Here is a 15,269-nt window from a genome sequence, read left to right as displayed (position 1 = left end):
TGCCTGGTTATTTTTTAAAATGCCTTCCTCTCCATCTTAAATAAGCATGCCCCTTTCAAGAAATTTAGAACCAGGAACAGATATAGCCCTTGGTTCTCCCCAGACCTGACTGCCCTTAACCAACACAAAAATATCCTGTGGCGTTCTGCATTAGCATCGAACTGCCCCTGCGATATGCAACTTTTTAGGGAAGTTAGAAACCAATACACACAGGCAGTTAGAAACGCCAAGGCTAGCTTTTTCAAACAGAAATTCGCTTCGTGCAACTCCAACTCTAAAAAGTTCTGGGACATTGTAAAGTCCATGGAGAATAAGAACACCTCCTCCCAACTGCCCACTGCACTGACGATAGGAAACTCTGTCACCACCGATAAGCCCACTATAATTGAGAATTTCAATAAGCATTTTTCTACGGCTGGCCATGCTTTCCACCTAACTACCCCTACTGCATTCAACAGCACTGCACCCCCCACAGCTACTCGCCCAAGCCTCCCCCATTTCTCCTTCTCCCAAATCCATTCAGCTGATGTTCTGAAAGAGCTGCAAAATCTGGACCCCTACAAATCAGCTGGGCTTGACAATCTGGACCCTTTCTTTCTAAAATTATCTGCCGAAATTATTGCAATCCCTATTACTAGCCTGTTCAACCTCTCTTTCGTGTCGTCCGAGATTCCCATAGATTGGAAAGCAGCTGCTGTCATCCCCCTCTTCAAAGGAGGTGACACTCTTGACCCTAATTGCTACAGACCTATATCCATCCTACCCTGCCTTTCTAAGGTCTTCGAAAGCCAAGTCAACAAACAGATTACCGACCATTTCGAATCCCACCGCACCCTCTCCGCTATGCAATCTGGTTTCAGAGCTGGTCATGGGTGCACCTCAGCCACGCTCAAGGTCCTAAACGACATCGTAACCGCCATCGATAAGAAACAATACTGTGCTGCCGTATTCATTGACCTGGCCAAAGCTTTTGACTCTGTTAATCACCACATCCTCATCGGCAGACTCAGTAGCCTTGGTTTCTCAAACGATTGCGTCGCCTGGTTCACCAACTACTTCTCTGACAGAGTTCAGTGTGTCAAATCGGAGGGCTTACTGTCTGGACCTCTGGCAGTCTCTATGGGGGTACCACAGGGTTCAATTCTTGGGCCAACTCTTTTCTCTGTATACATAAATGATGTCGCTCTTGCTGCTGGTGAATCTCTGATCCACCTCTACGCAGATGACACCATTCTGTACACTTCTGGCCCTTCTTTGGACACTGTGTTAACAACCCTCCAGACGAGCTTCAATGCCATTCAACTCTCCTTCCGTGGTCTCCAACTGCTCCTAAACACAAGTAAAACTAAATGCATGCTCTTCAACCGATCGCTGCCTGCACCTGCCCGCCTGTCCAGCATCACTTCTCTGGACGGTTCTAACTTAGAATTTGTGGACAACTACAAATACCTAGGTGTCTGGTTAGACTGTAAACTCTCCTTCCAGACTCACATCAATCATCTCCAATCCAAAGTGAAATCTCGAATTGGCTTCCTATTTCGCAACAAAGCATCCTTCACTCATGCTGCCAAACATACCCTCGTAAAACTGACCATCCTACCAATCCTCGACTTCGGCGATGTCATTTACAAAATAGCTTCCAATACCCTACTCAACAAGCTGGATGCAGTCTATCACAGTGCCATCCGTTTTGTCACCAAAGCCCCATATACTACCCACCACTGCGACCTGTACGCTCTCGTTGGCTGGCCTTCGCTTCATAATCGTCGCCAAACACATTGGCTCCAGGTCATCTACAAGACTCTGCTAGGTAAAGTCCCCCTTATCTCCGCTCACTGGTCACCATAGCAGCACCCACCTGTAGCACGCGCTCCAGCAGGTATATCTCTCTGGTCACCCCTAAAGCCAACTCCTCCTTTGGTCGTCTCTCCTTCCAGTTCTCTGCTGCCAATGACTGGAACGAACTACAAAAATCTCTGAAACTGGAAACACTTATCTCCCTCACTAGCTTTAAGCACCAGCTGTCAGAGCAGCTCACAGATCACTGCACCTGTACATAGCCCATCTATAATTTAGCCCAAACTACTACCTCTTCCCCTACTGTATTTATTTATTTTATTTATTTTGCTCCTTTGCACCATATTATTTATATTTTATCTTTGAACTTTCTTCAAACTACAAATCTACCATTCCAGTGTTTTTCTTGCTATACTTTATTTACTTTGCCACCATTGCATTTTTTTTGCCTTTACCTCCCTTATCTCACATCATTTGCTCACATTGTATATAGTCTTTTTTTTTTTCTTCTACTGCATCATTGATTGTATGTTGTTTTACTCCATGTGTAACTCTGTGTTTTTGTATGTTGTCGAACTGCTTTGCTTTATCTTGGCCAGGTCGCAATTGTAAATGAGAACTTGTTCTCAACTTGCCTACCTGGTTAAATAAAGGTTAAATAAATAAAATAAATAAATAAAATACCGTAACCTCACACAGACCATACAGTAACCTCACACAGACCATACAGTTACCTCACACAGACCATACAGTAAGTAACCTCACACAGACCATACAGTAACCTCACACAGACCATACAGTAACCTCACACAGACCATACAGTAACCTCACACAGACCATACAGTAACCTCACACAGACCATACAGGAACCTCACATAGACCATACAGTATGCACGCAAGGCCCATGTGATTAACTCTGGTCACAGGGTTACATTCAGAGAAACGTATTTGATGACATGATGGTAGAACATGTAAGGTTGTGGTTTACATTACACACAGGAACCAACTGCCTTCCCTAGTAGGTTACAGAAACCCACAGCTATAGAAATTACAAGTGTTCAACGGTCTTTTTACTCTCCTATACATACTTATTGTCCCATAGAATTGACACTTCTGCCATGTATTCACAGAAAGCTTCTTGTGGAGTGGATATGATATGGTTATCAGTAATATCATTTTATAAATCAAATCAAACTTTATTTGTCACATGCGCCGAATGCAAAAAAGTGTCGACCTTACTGTGAAATGCTTACTTACAAGCCCTTAATCAACAGTGCTCAGTTTCTCACACAAAATAGTCAATAGATTACCAAATGGACGCATTTTGTTTTAGTTGCTTGCTGTATTTTTCCGTTCTGTTGGTCTGTATTGTTCAATCTGTATTGTTCAACTTGAATCAACAGGGGGCGGTGTAACATAATAAATTGTTACACTGCGCCTAAAGAACTTTTGACTACAATACAAAGTTCTGAGATATAGTTTGTATTAAAACTCTGAGAAAAGTGTTGTCAGGAAACAAAGCTTTATTTGTCATAAATATACAGTACAACAGAGACTCCGTCTCTCATGTACAATAGAGTATGAATAAGAACAATATGTAACAACAGGAAAATTACAAAACATAAATGAAGTTGAAAGTTCATTGCAGAAACAGACTGTTATAGCCACAAGTTAAAAACAGACATCCAATACAAACAAAATGTTTGACTCATCCTTACGCTTTTATCTACAATAAGGTCCAGGACTGTGAAAGTGAACATGTACATTTGGTCAAGAATGGAAATGTAGTAGACGGAAAACGTGAAATGTAAAACAACTGTTGATTGTAATTCTTAATACAAAAGAACAAGACTGATATAGAGAAGGATTAGACAGATATTGATGACATCACTATCCAATCCTTCTCTATTTCATTCTAGAACCAGGAAGCACAGAGCTAACACCTAGACCATTTAACCCTCCATAAACTTCCTGAAAACAGAAACCGCCATTCAGGAGGTGAGACAAAGGTTATACTCATGCCCCTCTCCCATGCACACGCATGACCAATTGGAAATCAACCCCTATCCCTAGGAACTTCTTAATTAATGCCTACAGATCCGAAACCAGTGGCTAAGTACAAGGAACATGGTGGAAAGCCCATCTAGACTACTATGGGGCTAGGTAGAGCCATACCTTACTGCTTACACCTATCTGATCCATTTGAATCTACAAAGGGCCATCAAGAAGCATACATGGATAAAGGCAAAAGAGATTGATTTGAGATTAAGTAACACACTGCTTAGTAACCATATCAATGCTTATAGACTATTGACACCCCCTTTAGTAACCGTATCCCTGGTGATAGCCGTCCTGGTAACCGTCATAGCCGTGGTGATGGTACCCGTAGCCTCCGTACTCGTCTTCAGGGCAGCGCATGCCCAGTGACTGCTGGATGGCCATCTCCTGCCTGCGGAGCTGCATAGAGTCCACCAGGTCGTAGATGATGGCCATGGACCACATGGGGCTCGGGTACCACGACTTGACGTTGCCGTCCTTTCCCACCAGCAGCATGGAGAAGTACTCTGGGCTGATCTGGAAGTAGTTGCGGATGTCTTTGACCAGGGTGGCCGAGAGGCCCTCACGCTCCACCGTGGCGCTGCCTGGAAGGAGGAGAGAGAGATGGATAGGGGTCAGTCAATATCCTTTGGTACGATTGATGTCTTTGACTGAAGAGGCAGAGAGGCATACTCGCTCCACGGCCAAGCTGCCTATCTCAAGAGAAAGAAGGAATTAGGCCAAGCTGCCCCAGCCCCACCTCTCTGCCCCAGCTCTCTACCCCAGCCCCAGCTCTCTACCCCAGCCCCAGCTCTCTACCCCAGCCCCAGCTCTGCCCCAGCCCCACCTCTCTGCCCCAGCCCCAGCTCTGCCCCAGCCCCACCTCTCTGCCCCAGCCCCACCTCTCTGCCCCAGCCCCAGCTCTCTGCTCCAGCTCCAGCTCTGCCCCAGCCCCACCTCTCTGTCCCAGCTCTCTGCCCCAGCCCCAGCTCTCTGCTCCAGCCCCAGCCCCAGCTCTGCCCCCAGCCCCAGCTCTCTGCTCCAGCCCCAGCTCTGCCCCAGCCCCACCTCTCTGTCACAGCCCCACCTCTCTGCCCCAGCCCCACCTCTCTGTCCCAGCTCTCTGCCCCAGCCCCACCTCTCTGCCCCAGCCCCACCTCTCTGCCCCAGCCCCACCTCTCTGCCCCAGCCCCACCTCTCTGTCCCAGCTTTCTGCTCCAGCCCCAGCTCTGCCCCAGCCCCACCTCTCTGCCCCAGCTCCACCTCTCTGCCCCAGCTCTCTACCCCAGCTCCAGCTCTCTGCCACAGCTCTCTGCCCCAGCCCCACCTCTCAGTCCCAGCTCTCTGCCCCAGCCCCAGCTCTCTTCCCCAGCCCCACCTCTCTGTCCCAGCTCTCTGCCCCAGCCCCAGCTCTCTGTCCCAGCCCCAGCTCTCTTCCCCTGCAAAGCTACCACTTCATTCATGGAACGCTCCCCAAAGAGCTCATATGAATGCTATTTGGATGGGCAGAGAAATTAAAGGGAGGGATTACATATTTCCTCCCTAACACCCCTCCCACTGCAAATGTCTGTGTGCTTATGCAGCTGTGAGGGGTGTATGGATGGAGGGCTGTATGTGTTTGTGTTGATGGTGTGGTGTAGGTAGCAGCACCAACATGTTTTTGAGGTTGAGCCCCATACCACAGAGGAAATATCAAAAAGTGTATCTGGTAGCATGGATAGAATAAATAAACAAGGCTGGACTATAGGGACTTGGACTGGGGGAGACAGCAGGAGTTAGGGCTGAGGCTGGGCTATAGGGACTTGGACTGGGGGAGACAGCAGGAGTTAGGGCTGAGGCTGGGCTATAGGGACTTGGACTGGGGGAGACAGCAGGAGCTAGGGCTGAGGCTGGGCTATAGGGACTTGGACTGGGGGAGAGCTGGGAGCTGGGCTATAGTCTTGGACTTAGGGAGACAGCAGGAGTTAGGGCTGAGGCTGGGCTATAGGGACTTGGACTGGGGGAGACAGCAGGAGTTAGGGCTGAGGCTGGGCTATAGGGACTTGGACTGGGGGAGACAGCAGGAGTTAGGGCTGAGGCTGGGCTATAGGGAATTAGGGCTAAAGTTGAGCTACCTGCCTGCTGTGACAATTAAACAACATCAGACATTCAACAGCATGGGTGTATTAACTGAAGAACAAAACATAACACAGCCCATTTACCCTCCATGTGTTTCCTGTTTTGTTTCATCTTCACAGCCATTTCCTGTATGAAGTATGATACACATAGGCGCTGTGGAGACAACAGGGTTCTCACCGTTGATTGGATAGAGCTCTAGGACTCCTCCCTGGTCCACTGCCTCCATGCCGACCAGCTTCAGGATAGAGATGTGTCTCAGGCCTGGGTCACCATGGAAACCACCACCATACAAACACACAACAGAGAGGTCGTAGTAGCACATTAGAACAAAAAAATTACCCAACAACAACAACTTACAACGCAAAGTCAAACGTCTCCTATTGAGCATCTAAGTCAGGGTTCTTCAACCTGTAAACAATAAGGAAGGGAGGCGTTGATTGGATAGGAAATCTTTGTAGATTGAAGGTGCTCTTTAGTAAGCGAGAAACCTGTAGCGCTACTGAGTGTGCAGGGTTTTGATCCAACCCCCTGCAATAACACACACCTGATTCAGCTAAGTAAGGGCCCAGAGAGAAGACCTTGATCTCAAGGATCAAAGTCGGAGACTCCCCCAAAACGGATATAATTCAACCACTTGTTTCATATTCATCTCTAAACGTATTTATTCAATATGTGGATGCGGTCGTTCCTGATTAGAACCATCTGTGAGTTAGTCGTGATAATGGAGAGGGAATGTGAAGGACTTGTGTCCTGCTGAGCCAGACAGCTGGTTGTTCTGAAGACAGAAAAGCCACAGTAACCACATGAAAACACTGCTCTCTAAGGTGAGAGCCAAGAGCTGAATACTGCGGTACGAACCCAAAGCAGAGTCAGCAGCTAGGAGAAGTCTTGTTTATCAGAGAGGCCAGGTTTGAACACACACACACACACACACACACACACACACACACACACACACACACACACACACACACACACACACACACACACACACACACACACACACACACACACACACACACACACACACACACCTAGCCAAGAGAAACAGAGGAGGGGATCACAGTCTTTGATCTGAGAATACAGAACTGGTAGAGGAGTAGGGAGTTACACTTCCATGAACCTTTTCTGAGGGGTGTATGTTGTGTGTGTGTGTGTGTGTGTGTGTGTGTGTGTGTGTGTGTGTGTGTGTGTGTGTGTGTGTGTGTGTGTGTGTGTGTGTGTGTGTGTGTGTGTTGATTTACATCTGTTGTGTGTGTACCAGAGGTGGCACAACAAGTCTCAGACTGGTAAAACTCCTGACCCTATACGGTCTGACATGATTCATTTGTTGTTAAAAGGTTTAATATTGGTAATGATGGAACCAGAATTTTACAGATCAGGTCACATGGTTTAAAAAAAAAACTCCTTACCATGGGAAGGATGAAAATCCTGTTAAAACTACAGCAACCTTGTTCTTGTTCATATTAATTATATTTTAAGGAAGGACTGGGGGGGTTCCTATACACAAACACAGAGAAAGCAAAATGATTGTACAGTATAATTGTTGAGCTTGCTTTATTCAGGTTTGCATCGTGTAGTCCCGCCCTATGCAACCGTAGGCCTTAATTAAATATCAACTCAGTCTATGTCAGCTATTGTGTTTATTGATAAATTACAGTGTCAATGTATTTCAGTCAATATATTTTATCAAACAAAATCAAAAGTGGTGTGGAAAGTGTGTCCTCGCTACAAGTTTTCCAGAGGCCCTGGTGAGACCACGGGACGATCCACACAGAGCCCAGATGATACTGCTGGCAGCACGCTGCTAGTGGATGGCTCTGATTTGACAACTGCCCAGTTTGTGTGTGTGTGTGCATGTGTGCCTGTGTGCGTGTGAGCAGTTTATGGCCTGGTTCAGAAAAAACGTGTCTTCCTGTTGATCTGAAAGGATAGGATAAATATGGTAAATATGGTAATAACTCAATGATTCCTTCTAATACTCACCCAGGTTGCAGGCTTGGCTGGTCAGGGCGTGAAGCTGCTGCTGATAGGCCCATTCCTCATCGTTGGGGGCGGAGATTACAAATAGGCGACGCCTCCAACGGAACCTGAGAACCCAAAGACGGATGAGGATGAGATGCAGTAGGATTAACTATACGGTGATGTCGTCAATCTTACGTATTTAAAGATCCTACAAGGATCTTCCTCAAGACTTGAACCGAGTCACTTCCTGTATTAACACTGTGAGTCACTGTTATTAGAATCAACAACCAACCCACTGGATACTGACATCATTTCAACGTCTAGTTTTGATTTACATCTGGTTGCGTTGTCAACTAATGTGAATTCAACGTGAAATCAACAAAACATGTCACCATGTCATTGGATTTCGGTAACAAGTTATGTGAAAAAAAGACAACATTTCTTCACGTTGATGACTCTACAATCAGTTTTCCACGTTGATTCAACGTCATCACATATAACTTTTTTATTTTAAATTGATGTGGAACAAAGTTGACTCAACCAGTTTTTGCCCAGTGGGAAGTCATTTCCTGTCTGAACACTGTGGGTCACGGTCATTAGACTGGAATTTAGTCTCCATGGCAACAAACCACAGTCAATCTGGTTGAAACATTTCAGTTAAATACAATACACAGCACCAGTCAAAACTTTGGACACACATACTCATTCAAGGAATTTTCTTCATTTTTACTATATTCTACATTGTAGAATAATAGTGATGACATCAAAACTATGAAATAACACATATGGAATCAAGTAGTAACCAAAAAAGTGTTAAAGATATACAAAAATATTTTCTTCGAAGTAGCCTCCCTTTGCACACTCTTGGCATTCTCTCAACCAGCTTCATGAGGAATGCTTTTCCAACAGTATTGAAGGAGTTCCTACATATGCTGGCTTGTTGGCTGCTTTTCCTTCACTCTGAGGTCCAATTCATCCCAAACCATCTCAAATGGGTTGAGGTCGGGTGATTGTGGAGGCCAGGTCATCTGAAGCAGCACTCCATTACTCCCCTTGGTCAAATAGCCCTTGCACAGCCTGGAGGTGTGTTTTGGGTCATATGGTAGCCATGCTGGTTAAGTGTGCCTTGAATTCTAAATAAATTACAGACAGTGTCACCAGCAAGCATCCCCACACCATCACACCTCCTCCTCCATGCTTCACAGTGGGAACCACACATGCGGAGATCATCCGTTCACCTACTCTGTGTCTCACAAAGACAAGGCGGTTGGAACCAACAATTTCCAATTTGGACTCATCTGACCAAAGGACATATTTCAACATGTCTAATGTCCATTGCTTGTGTTTCTTGGCCCAAGCAAGTCTCTTATTCGTATTGGTGTCCTTTAGTAGTGGTTTCTTTGCAGCAATTAGACCATGAAGGCCTGATTCACGTAGTGTCCTCTGAACAGTTGATGTTCAGATGTGTCTGTTACTTGAACTCTGTGAAGCATTTATTTGGGCTGCAATTTCTGAGGCTGATAACTCTAATGAACTATGGACTTGGTATTTTACCAAATAGGGCTATCGTCTGAATACCACCCCTACATTGTCACAACACAACTGATTGGCTCACACACGTTAAGAAGGAAAGAAATTCCACAAATTAACTTTTTAACAAGGCACACCTGTTCATTGAAATGTCTTCCAGATGACTACCTTATGAAGCTGGTTGAGAGAATGCCAAGGGTATGCAAAGCTGTTATCAAGGCAAAGGGTGGCTACTTTGAAGAATTTTAAATCTCAAATATATTTTTATTTGTTTAACACTTTTTTGGTTACTACATGATTGCATTTATGTTATTTCATAGTTTTGATGTCTTCACTAATATTCTACAATGTAGAAAATAGTAAAATAAAGAAAAAGCCTTGAATGAGTAGGTGTGTCCAAACTTTTGACTGGTACTGTAAATATATAAAAGTATGTGGACCCCTTTCAAATTAGTGGATTTGGCTATTTCAGCCAGACCCGTTTGTGACAGGTGTATAAAATCGATCACACATCTATGCAATCTACATAGACAAACATTGGCAGTAGAATGACCTTACTAAAGAGCTCAGTGACTTTCAACCTGGCACGGTCATAGGGTGCCAATTTTCCAACAAGTCAGTTCGTCAAATTCCTGCCCTGCTAGGGCTGCCCCGGTCAACTGTAAGTTCCGTTATTGTAAAGTGGAAATGTCTAGGAGCTACAAAGAGTCAGCCGCAAAGTGGTAGGCCACACAAGTTGACAGAACGAGACCACTGAGTGCTGAAGTGCGTGGCGCTGTCCTCAGTTAAAACACTCACTACCGAGTTCCAAACTGCCTCTGGAAGCAACGTCAGCACAAGAACTGTTCGTCGAGAACTTAATGAAATAGGTTTCCATGGCCGAGCAGCCGCACACAAGCCTTAGATCACCATGCGCAATGCCAAGTGTCGGCTGGAGTTGTGTAAAGCTCGCTGCCACTGGACTCTGCACTGGAAACAAGTTATCCAGAGTGATGAATCACGCTTCACCATCTGGCAGTCTGACGGACGAATCTGGGTTTAGCGGATGCCAGGAGAACGCTACCTGCTTGAATGCATAGTGCCAACTGTAAAGTTTGGTTTAATAATGGTTTGGGGCTGTTTTTCATGGTTTGGGCTAGGCTTCTTAGTTCCAGTGAAGGGAAATCTTAATGCTACAGCATACAAGGACATTCTAGACGATTCTGTGCTTCCAACTTTGTGGCAACAGTTTGGGGAATGCCATTTTTGGTTTCAGCATGACAATGCCCCCGTGCACGAAGTGAGGTCCATACAGAAATGATTTTTTCAAGATCGGTGTGAAAGAACTTGACTGGCCTGCACAGAGCCCTGACCTCAACCCCATCGAACATGTTTGGGACAAATTAGAATGCCGACTGCGAGCCAAGCCTAATCGCCCAAAATCAGTGCCCGACCTCACTAATGCTCTTGTGGCTGAATGGAAGCAAGTCCCTGCAGCAATGTTCCAACATCTAGTGGAAAGCCTTCCCAGAAGAGTGGAGGCTGTTATAGCAGCAAAGGGGGGACCAACTTCATATTAATGCCTATGATTTTGGAATGAGATGTTCGACCACCAGGTGTCCACATACTGTTGGTCATGTAGTGTATATACGGGACCATAGTCAATCAATCCAAGACCAAGGTGTCCTACAATACTGGAAATAGAATATTCATTTAACAGACACATTTATCCAAAGACATTTTTTTTACATATGGGTGGTTAGTGTTAATATTAATGTTGACATGGCCACCTGTCAATTCTGACCACTCCTCAGCCAGATCCCTACCTGGCATAATGAGGCAATATTCCCACTGGCTATGGAGCAAAATGTCTGTTTCAGATTCCAGCCGTTCCCAGCCACAGCCATACACACACACACACACACACACACACACACACACACACACACACACACACACACACACACACACACACACACACTCTACCTGGAAAGGAAGTTCTCCAGTGATCTTGGTTTGTCCTCCTTCTTGCAGGCCACTCCATCTCTCTTCTGCTGTTCCATCTCTCTGATGCGAGAGGTGAAGGTGTCGACGTAATCGAACACAGCCTTCATGGCAATGGGAACCTCATAGGATTGCTGTTGGAGGGACACACATCATCAAGTCAGTGGGCCAAAAACGTAACCAACCATTGAAGGATTTGAGTGTACAATCCCTATTATTCTAGTGGTCAGGAGAGAAATGTAAGAAATGCTATTCCTAAGTTATAATGATTCCAGTATTACTAGAAAACCCTCGAAAACCCTGTATCCTGTATTCCAAGAGACTGAGCAATGTGTTCCAGTTTTCTGTGATTTCACAGGCATTCTCTGCATATTTCTGAGAAGCACATCCAGAGCAGCGGGCCATGGGGTTCAACACAGCGGGCCATGGGGTTCAACACAGCGGGCCATGGGGTTCAACACAGTGGGCCATGGGGTTCAACACAGTGGACATGAGGTTCAACACGGTGGGCCATGGGGTTCAACACAGTGGGCCATATGGTTCAACACAACTCAGTTCAGAACGTGATAAATTCCACCATGCAGCTTATTTTTTAGGAAAAGCAGGGATCCCAGCATAAAATATGGTATTTTATAGGGCACACGCACCCATCTCTCTCATACCCACACCCTGTAATATACTTTCCTGCTGTCTGTAATAGACTTTTTCCTGTCTGTACTGACAGCAGTAAAGGGTTGGTTAAACACTGGAGTCTTTGTTTAATATGCCTTAAAACAGCCTGCCGATTTACACACCCACACTGCTGTTATGAGAAGGTCATGTTGTGTGAATTGAACCAGTATTTGATCACTGCAGGATGTTTACAGAATGGTGAAGGCTGGTCAACCAACATGAGTATTGGTCTAATGGGCTCAACAGAGGTTAGGTGTGAGTGCTCCATTTAGTTCACTTGGCAAGACAGTTGGGTTGAGTACAGGCTATAGGTCTAAATGGAATGGTCCCAAAAGTACCGACAATCAGTGCACCAGATGAGCTAAATTAAGCATATCTATTAGGAAAAAGAGAGATACAGAGAAATAGAGAGATACAGAGAGAGAGAAACAGAGAAGGAGAGATATAGAGAAAAAGAGAGATATACAGAGAGAGAGCGAGAGATACAGAGAAAGAGAGATAAACAGAGAGAGATATATACAGAGAGAGAGAGAGATACAGAGAAAGAGAGAGATACAGAGAGAGAGAGATACAGAGAGAGAGAGATAGAGCGAGAGATACAGAGAGAGATACAGAGAAAGAGAGATACAGAGAGAGAGATACAGAGAGAGCGAGAGATACAGAGAGAGATACAGAGAGAGAGAGATACAGAGAATGAGAAAGAGAGATACAGATAAAGAGTGATATACAGAGAGAGAGATACAGAGAGAGAGAGAGAGAGAGAGAGAGAAACAGAGACAGAGAGAGAGATACAGATAAAGAGTGATATACAGAGAGAGAGCTACAGAGAAAGAGAGCGATACGGAGATACAGAGAAAGAGAGAGAGAGAGATACAGAGAGAGAGAGAGATACAGAGAGAGAGAGAGATACAGAGAGAGAGAGATACAGAGAGAGAGAGTGCGATACAGAGAATGAGAAAGAGAGATACAGATAAAGAGTGATATACAGAGAGAGAGATACAGAGAATGAGAAAGAGAGATACAGATAAAGAGTGATATACAGAGAGAGAGATACAGAGAGAGAGAGAGAGAGAGAGAGAAACAGAGACAGAGAGAGAGATACAGATAAAGAGTGATATACAGAGAGAGAGCTACAGAGAAAGAGAGCGATACGGAGATACAGAGAAAGAGAGAGAGAGAGATACAGAGAGAGAGAGAGATACAGAGAGAGAGAGAGAGATACAGAGAGAGAGAGAGATACAGAGAGAGAGAGTGCGATACAGAGAATGAGAAAGAGAGATACAGATAAAGAGTGATATACAGAGAGAGAGAGATACAGAGAGAGAGAGCGATACGGAGATACAGAGAGAGAGAGAGAGAGTGCGATACAGAGAATGAGAAAGAGAGATACAGATAAAGAGTGATATACAGAGAGAGAGAGATACAGAGAGAGAGAGCGATACGGAGATACAGAGAGAGAGATGCGAGAGATGCGAGAGAGAGACAGACTGATAGAGAATGAGAGAGATACAGAGAAAGAGAGATATACAGAGAGAGAGATACAGAGAAAGAGAGAGAGATACAGAGAAAGAGAGAGAGAGATACAGAGAAAGAGAGAGAAAGATACAGAGAGAGAGATACACAGAGAGAGAGAGAGATACAGAGAGAGAATGAAAGAGATACTGATATACATAGAGTTAACCCCAAAGAAATCCTATGAAATTATTGTTCTAATTCCTAAATGTATTGGTAACCCCACCTTGAATCTCATGTCAGTGTCAGTGACGACCATGTAGAAGTGGTTGAAGGTCATACTGAACTCCTTCCTCAGCTCTGTAATCACATCCTGGTTCACCAGATCCTCCTGACGAAGACCTTTCATAGGCTTATCATTCTCTGAGAGGGGAGGAATGAGAGAGAGAGAGAGAGAGAGAGAGAGAGAGACAAAGAAAGAGACAGAGACAGAGACAGAGACAGAGTGAGAGAGAGAGAGAGAGAGAGAGAGAGAAAATGAAGAAAGAGTCAACAGTTTTTTTGATTGTGCATAAGAGTGCATTTTCAGGTAAGGAAGCTGAAACAACAACAAAAACAAAGCATAGTACAACTACAGCTGTGGTCTTCTGTCATCACCTCATACTGAATACAGCTGTGGTCTTCTGTCATCACCTCATACTGAATACAGCTGTGGTCTTCTGTCATCACCTCATACTGAAGACAGCTGTGGTCTTCTGTCATCACCTCATACTGAATACAGCTGTGGTCTTCTATCATCACCTCATACTGAAGACAGCTGTGGTCTTCTGTCATCACCTCATACTGAAAACAGCTGTGGTCTTCTGTCATCACCTCATACTGAAGACAGCTGTGGTCTTCTGTCATCACCTCATACTGAATACAGCTGTGGTCTTCTATCATCACCTCATACTGAAGACAGCTGTGGTCTTCTGTCATCACCTCATACTGAATACAGCTGTGGTCTTCTGTCATCACCTCATACTGAAGACAGCTGTGGTCTTCTGTCATCACCTCATACTGAAAACAGCTGTGGTCTTCTGTCATCACCTCATACTGAAGACAGCTGTGGTCTTCTGTCATCACCTCATACTGAAGACAGCTGTGGTCTTCTATCATCACCTCATACTGAAGACAGCTGTGGTCTTCTGTCATCACCTCATACTGAAGACAGCTGTGGTCTTCTATCATCACCTCATACTGAAGACAGCTGTGGTCTTCTATCATCACCTCATACTGAAAACAGCTGTGGTCTTCTGTCATCACCTCATACTGAAGACAGCTGTGGTCTTCTGTCATCACCTCATACTGAAGACAGCTGTGGTCTTCCGTCATCACCTCATACTGAAGACAGCTGTGGTCTTCTGTCATCACCTCATACTGAAAACAGCTGTGATCTTCCGTCATCACCTCATACTGAAGACAGCTGTGGTCTTCTGTCATCACCTCATACTGAAAACAGCTGTGGTCTTCTGTCATCACCTCATACTGAAGACAGCTGTGGTCTTCTATCATCACCTCATACTGAAGACAGCTGTGGTCTTCTGTCATCACCTCATACTGAAAACAGCTGTGGTCTTCTGTCATCACCTCATACTGAAGACAGCTGTGGTCTTCTGTCATCACCTCATACTGAAGACAGCTGTGGTCTTCTGTCATCACCTCATACTGAAGAC

General features: G+C 45.0%; 1 protein-coding gene across 3 annotated transcripts in view; it reads right to left on the bottom strand.

Annotated features, from left to right (window-relative positions):
- Positions 1-3,302: 3,302 nt before the first annotated feature.
- LOC106586833 (coiled-coil domain-containing protein 80) overlaps positions 3,303-15,269 on the bottom strand; it is a 68,349-nt gene continuing 56,382 nt past the window's right edge. For all 3 annotated transcript variants that reach the window (XM_045707314.1, XM_045707312.1, XM_045707311.1), the window contains exons 5-9: positions 13,841-13,977; positions 11,413-11,564; positions 7,939-8,042; positions 6,130-6,213; positions 3,303-4,439 (exon numbers count right to left, since the gene is read on the bottom strand). In XM_045707314.1, the coding sequence (XP_045563270.1) occupies positions 4,120-4,439; positions 6,130-6,213; positions 7,939-8,042; positions 11,413-11,564; positions 13,841-13,977 (797 nt within the window). In that variant the 3' untranslated portion in view covers positions 3,303-4,119. The remainder of the gene's footprint in view (positions 4,440-6,129; positions 6,214-7,938; positions 8,043-11,412; positions 11,565-13,840; positions 13,978-15,269) is intronic.

This window comes from Salmo salar, chromosome ssa25 (assembly GCF_905237065.1).
Source record: "Salmo salar chromosome ssa25, Ssal_v3.1, whole genome shotgun sequence".
Lineage (NCBI taxonomy): Eukaryota > Metazoa > Chordata > Actinopteri > Salmoniformes > Salmonidae > Salmo > Salmo salar.
The sequence above is the reverse complement of the archived record's forward strand: the minus strand, read 5'-3'. Positions and strand labels throughout refer to the sequence as shown.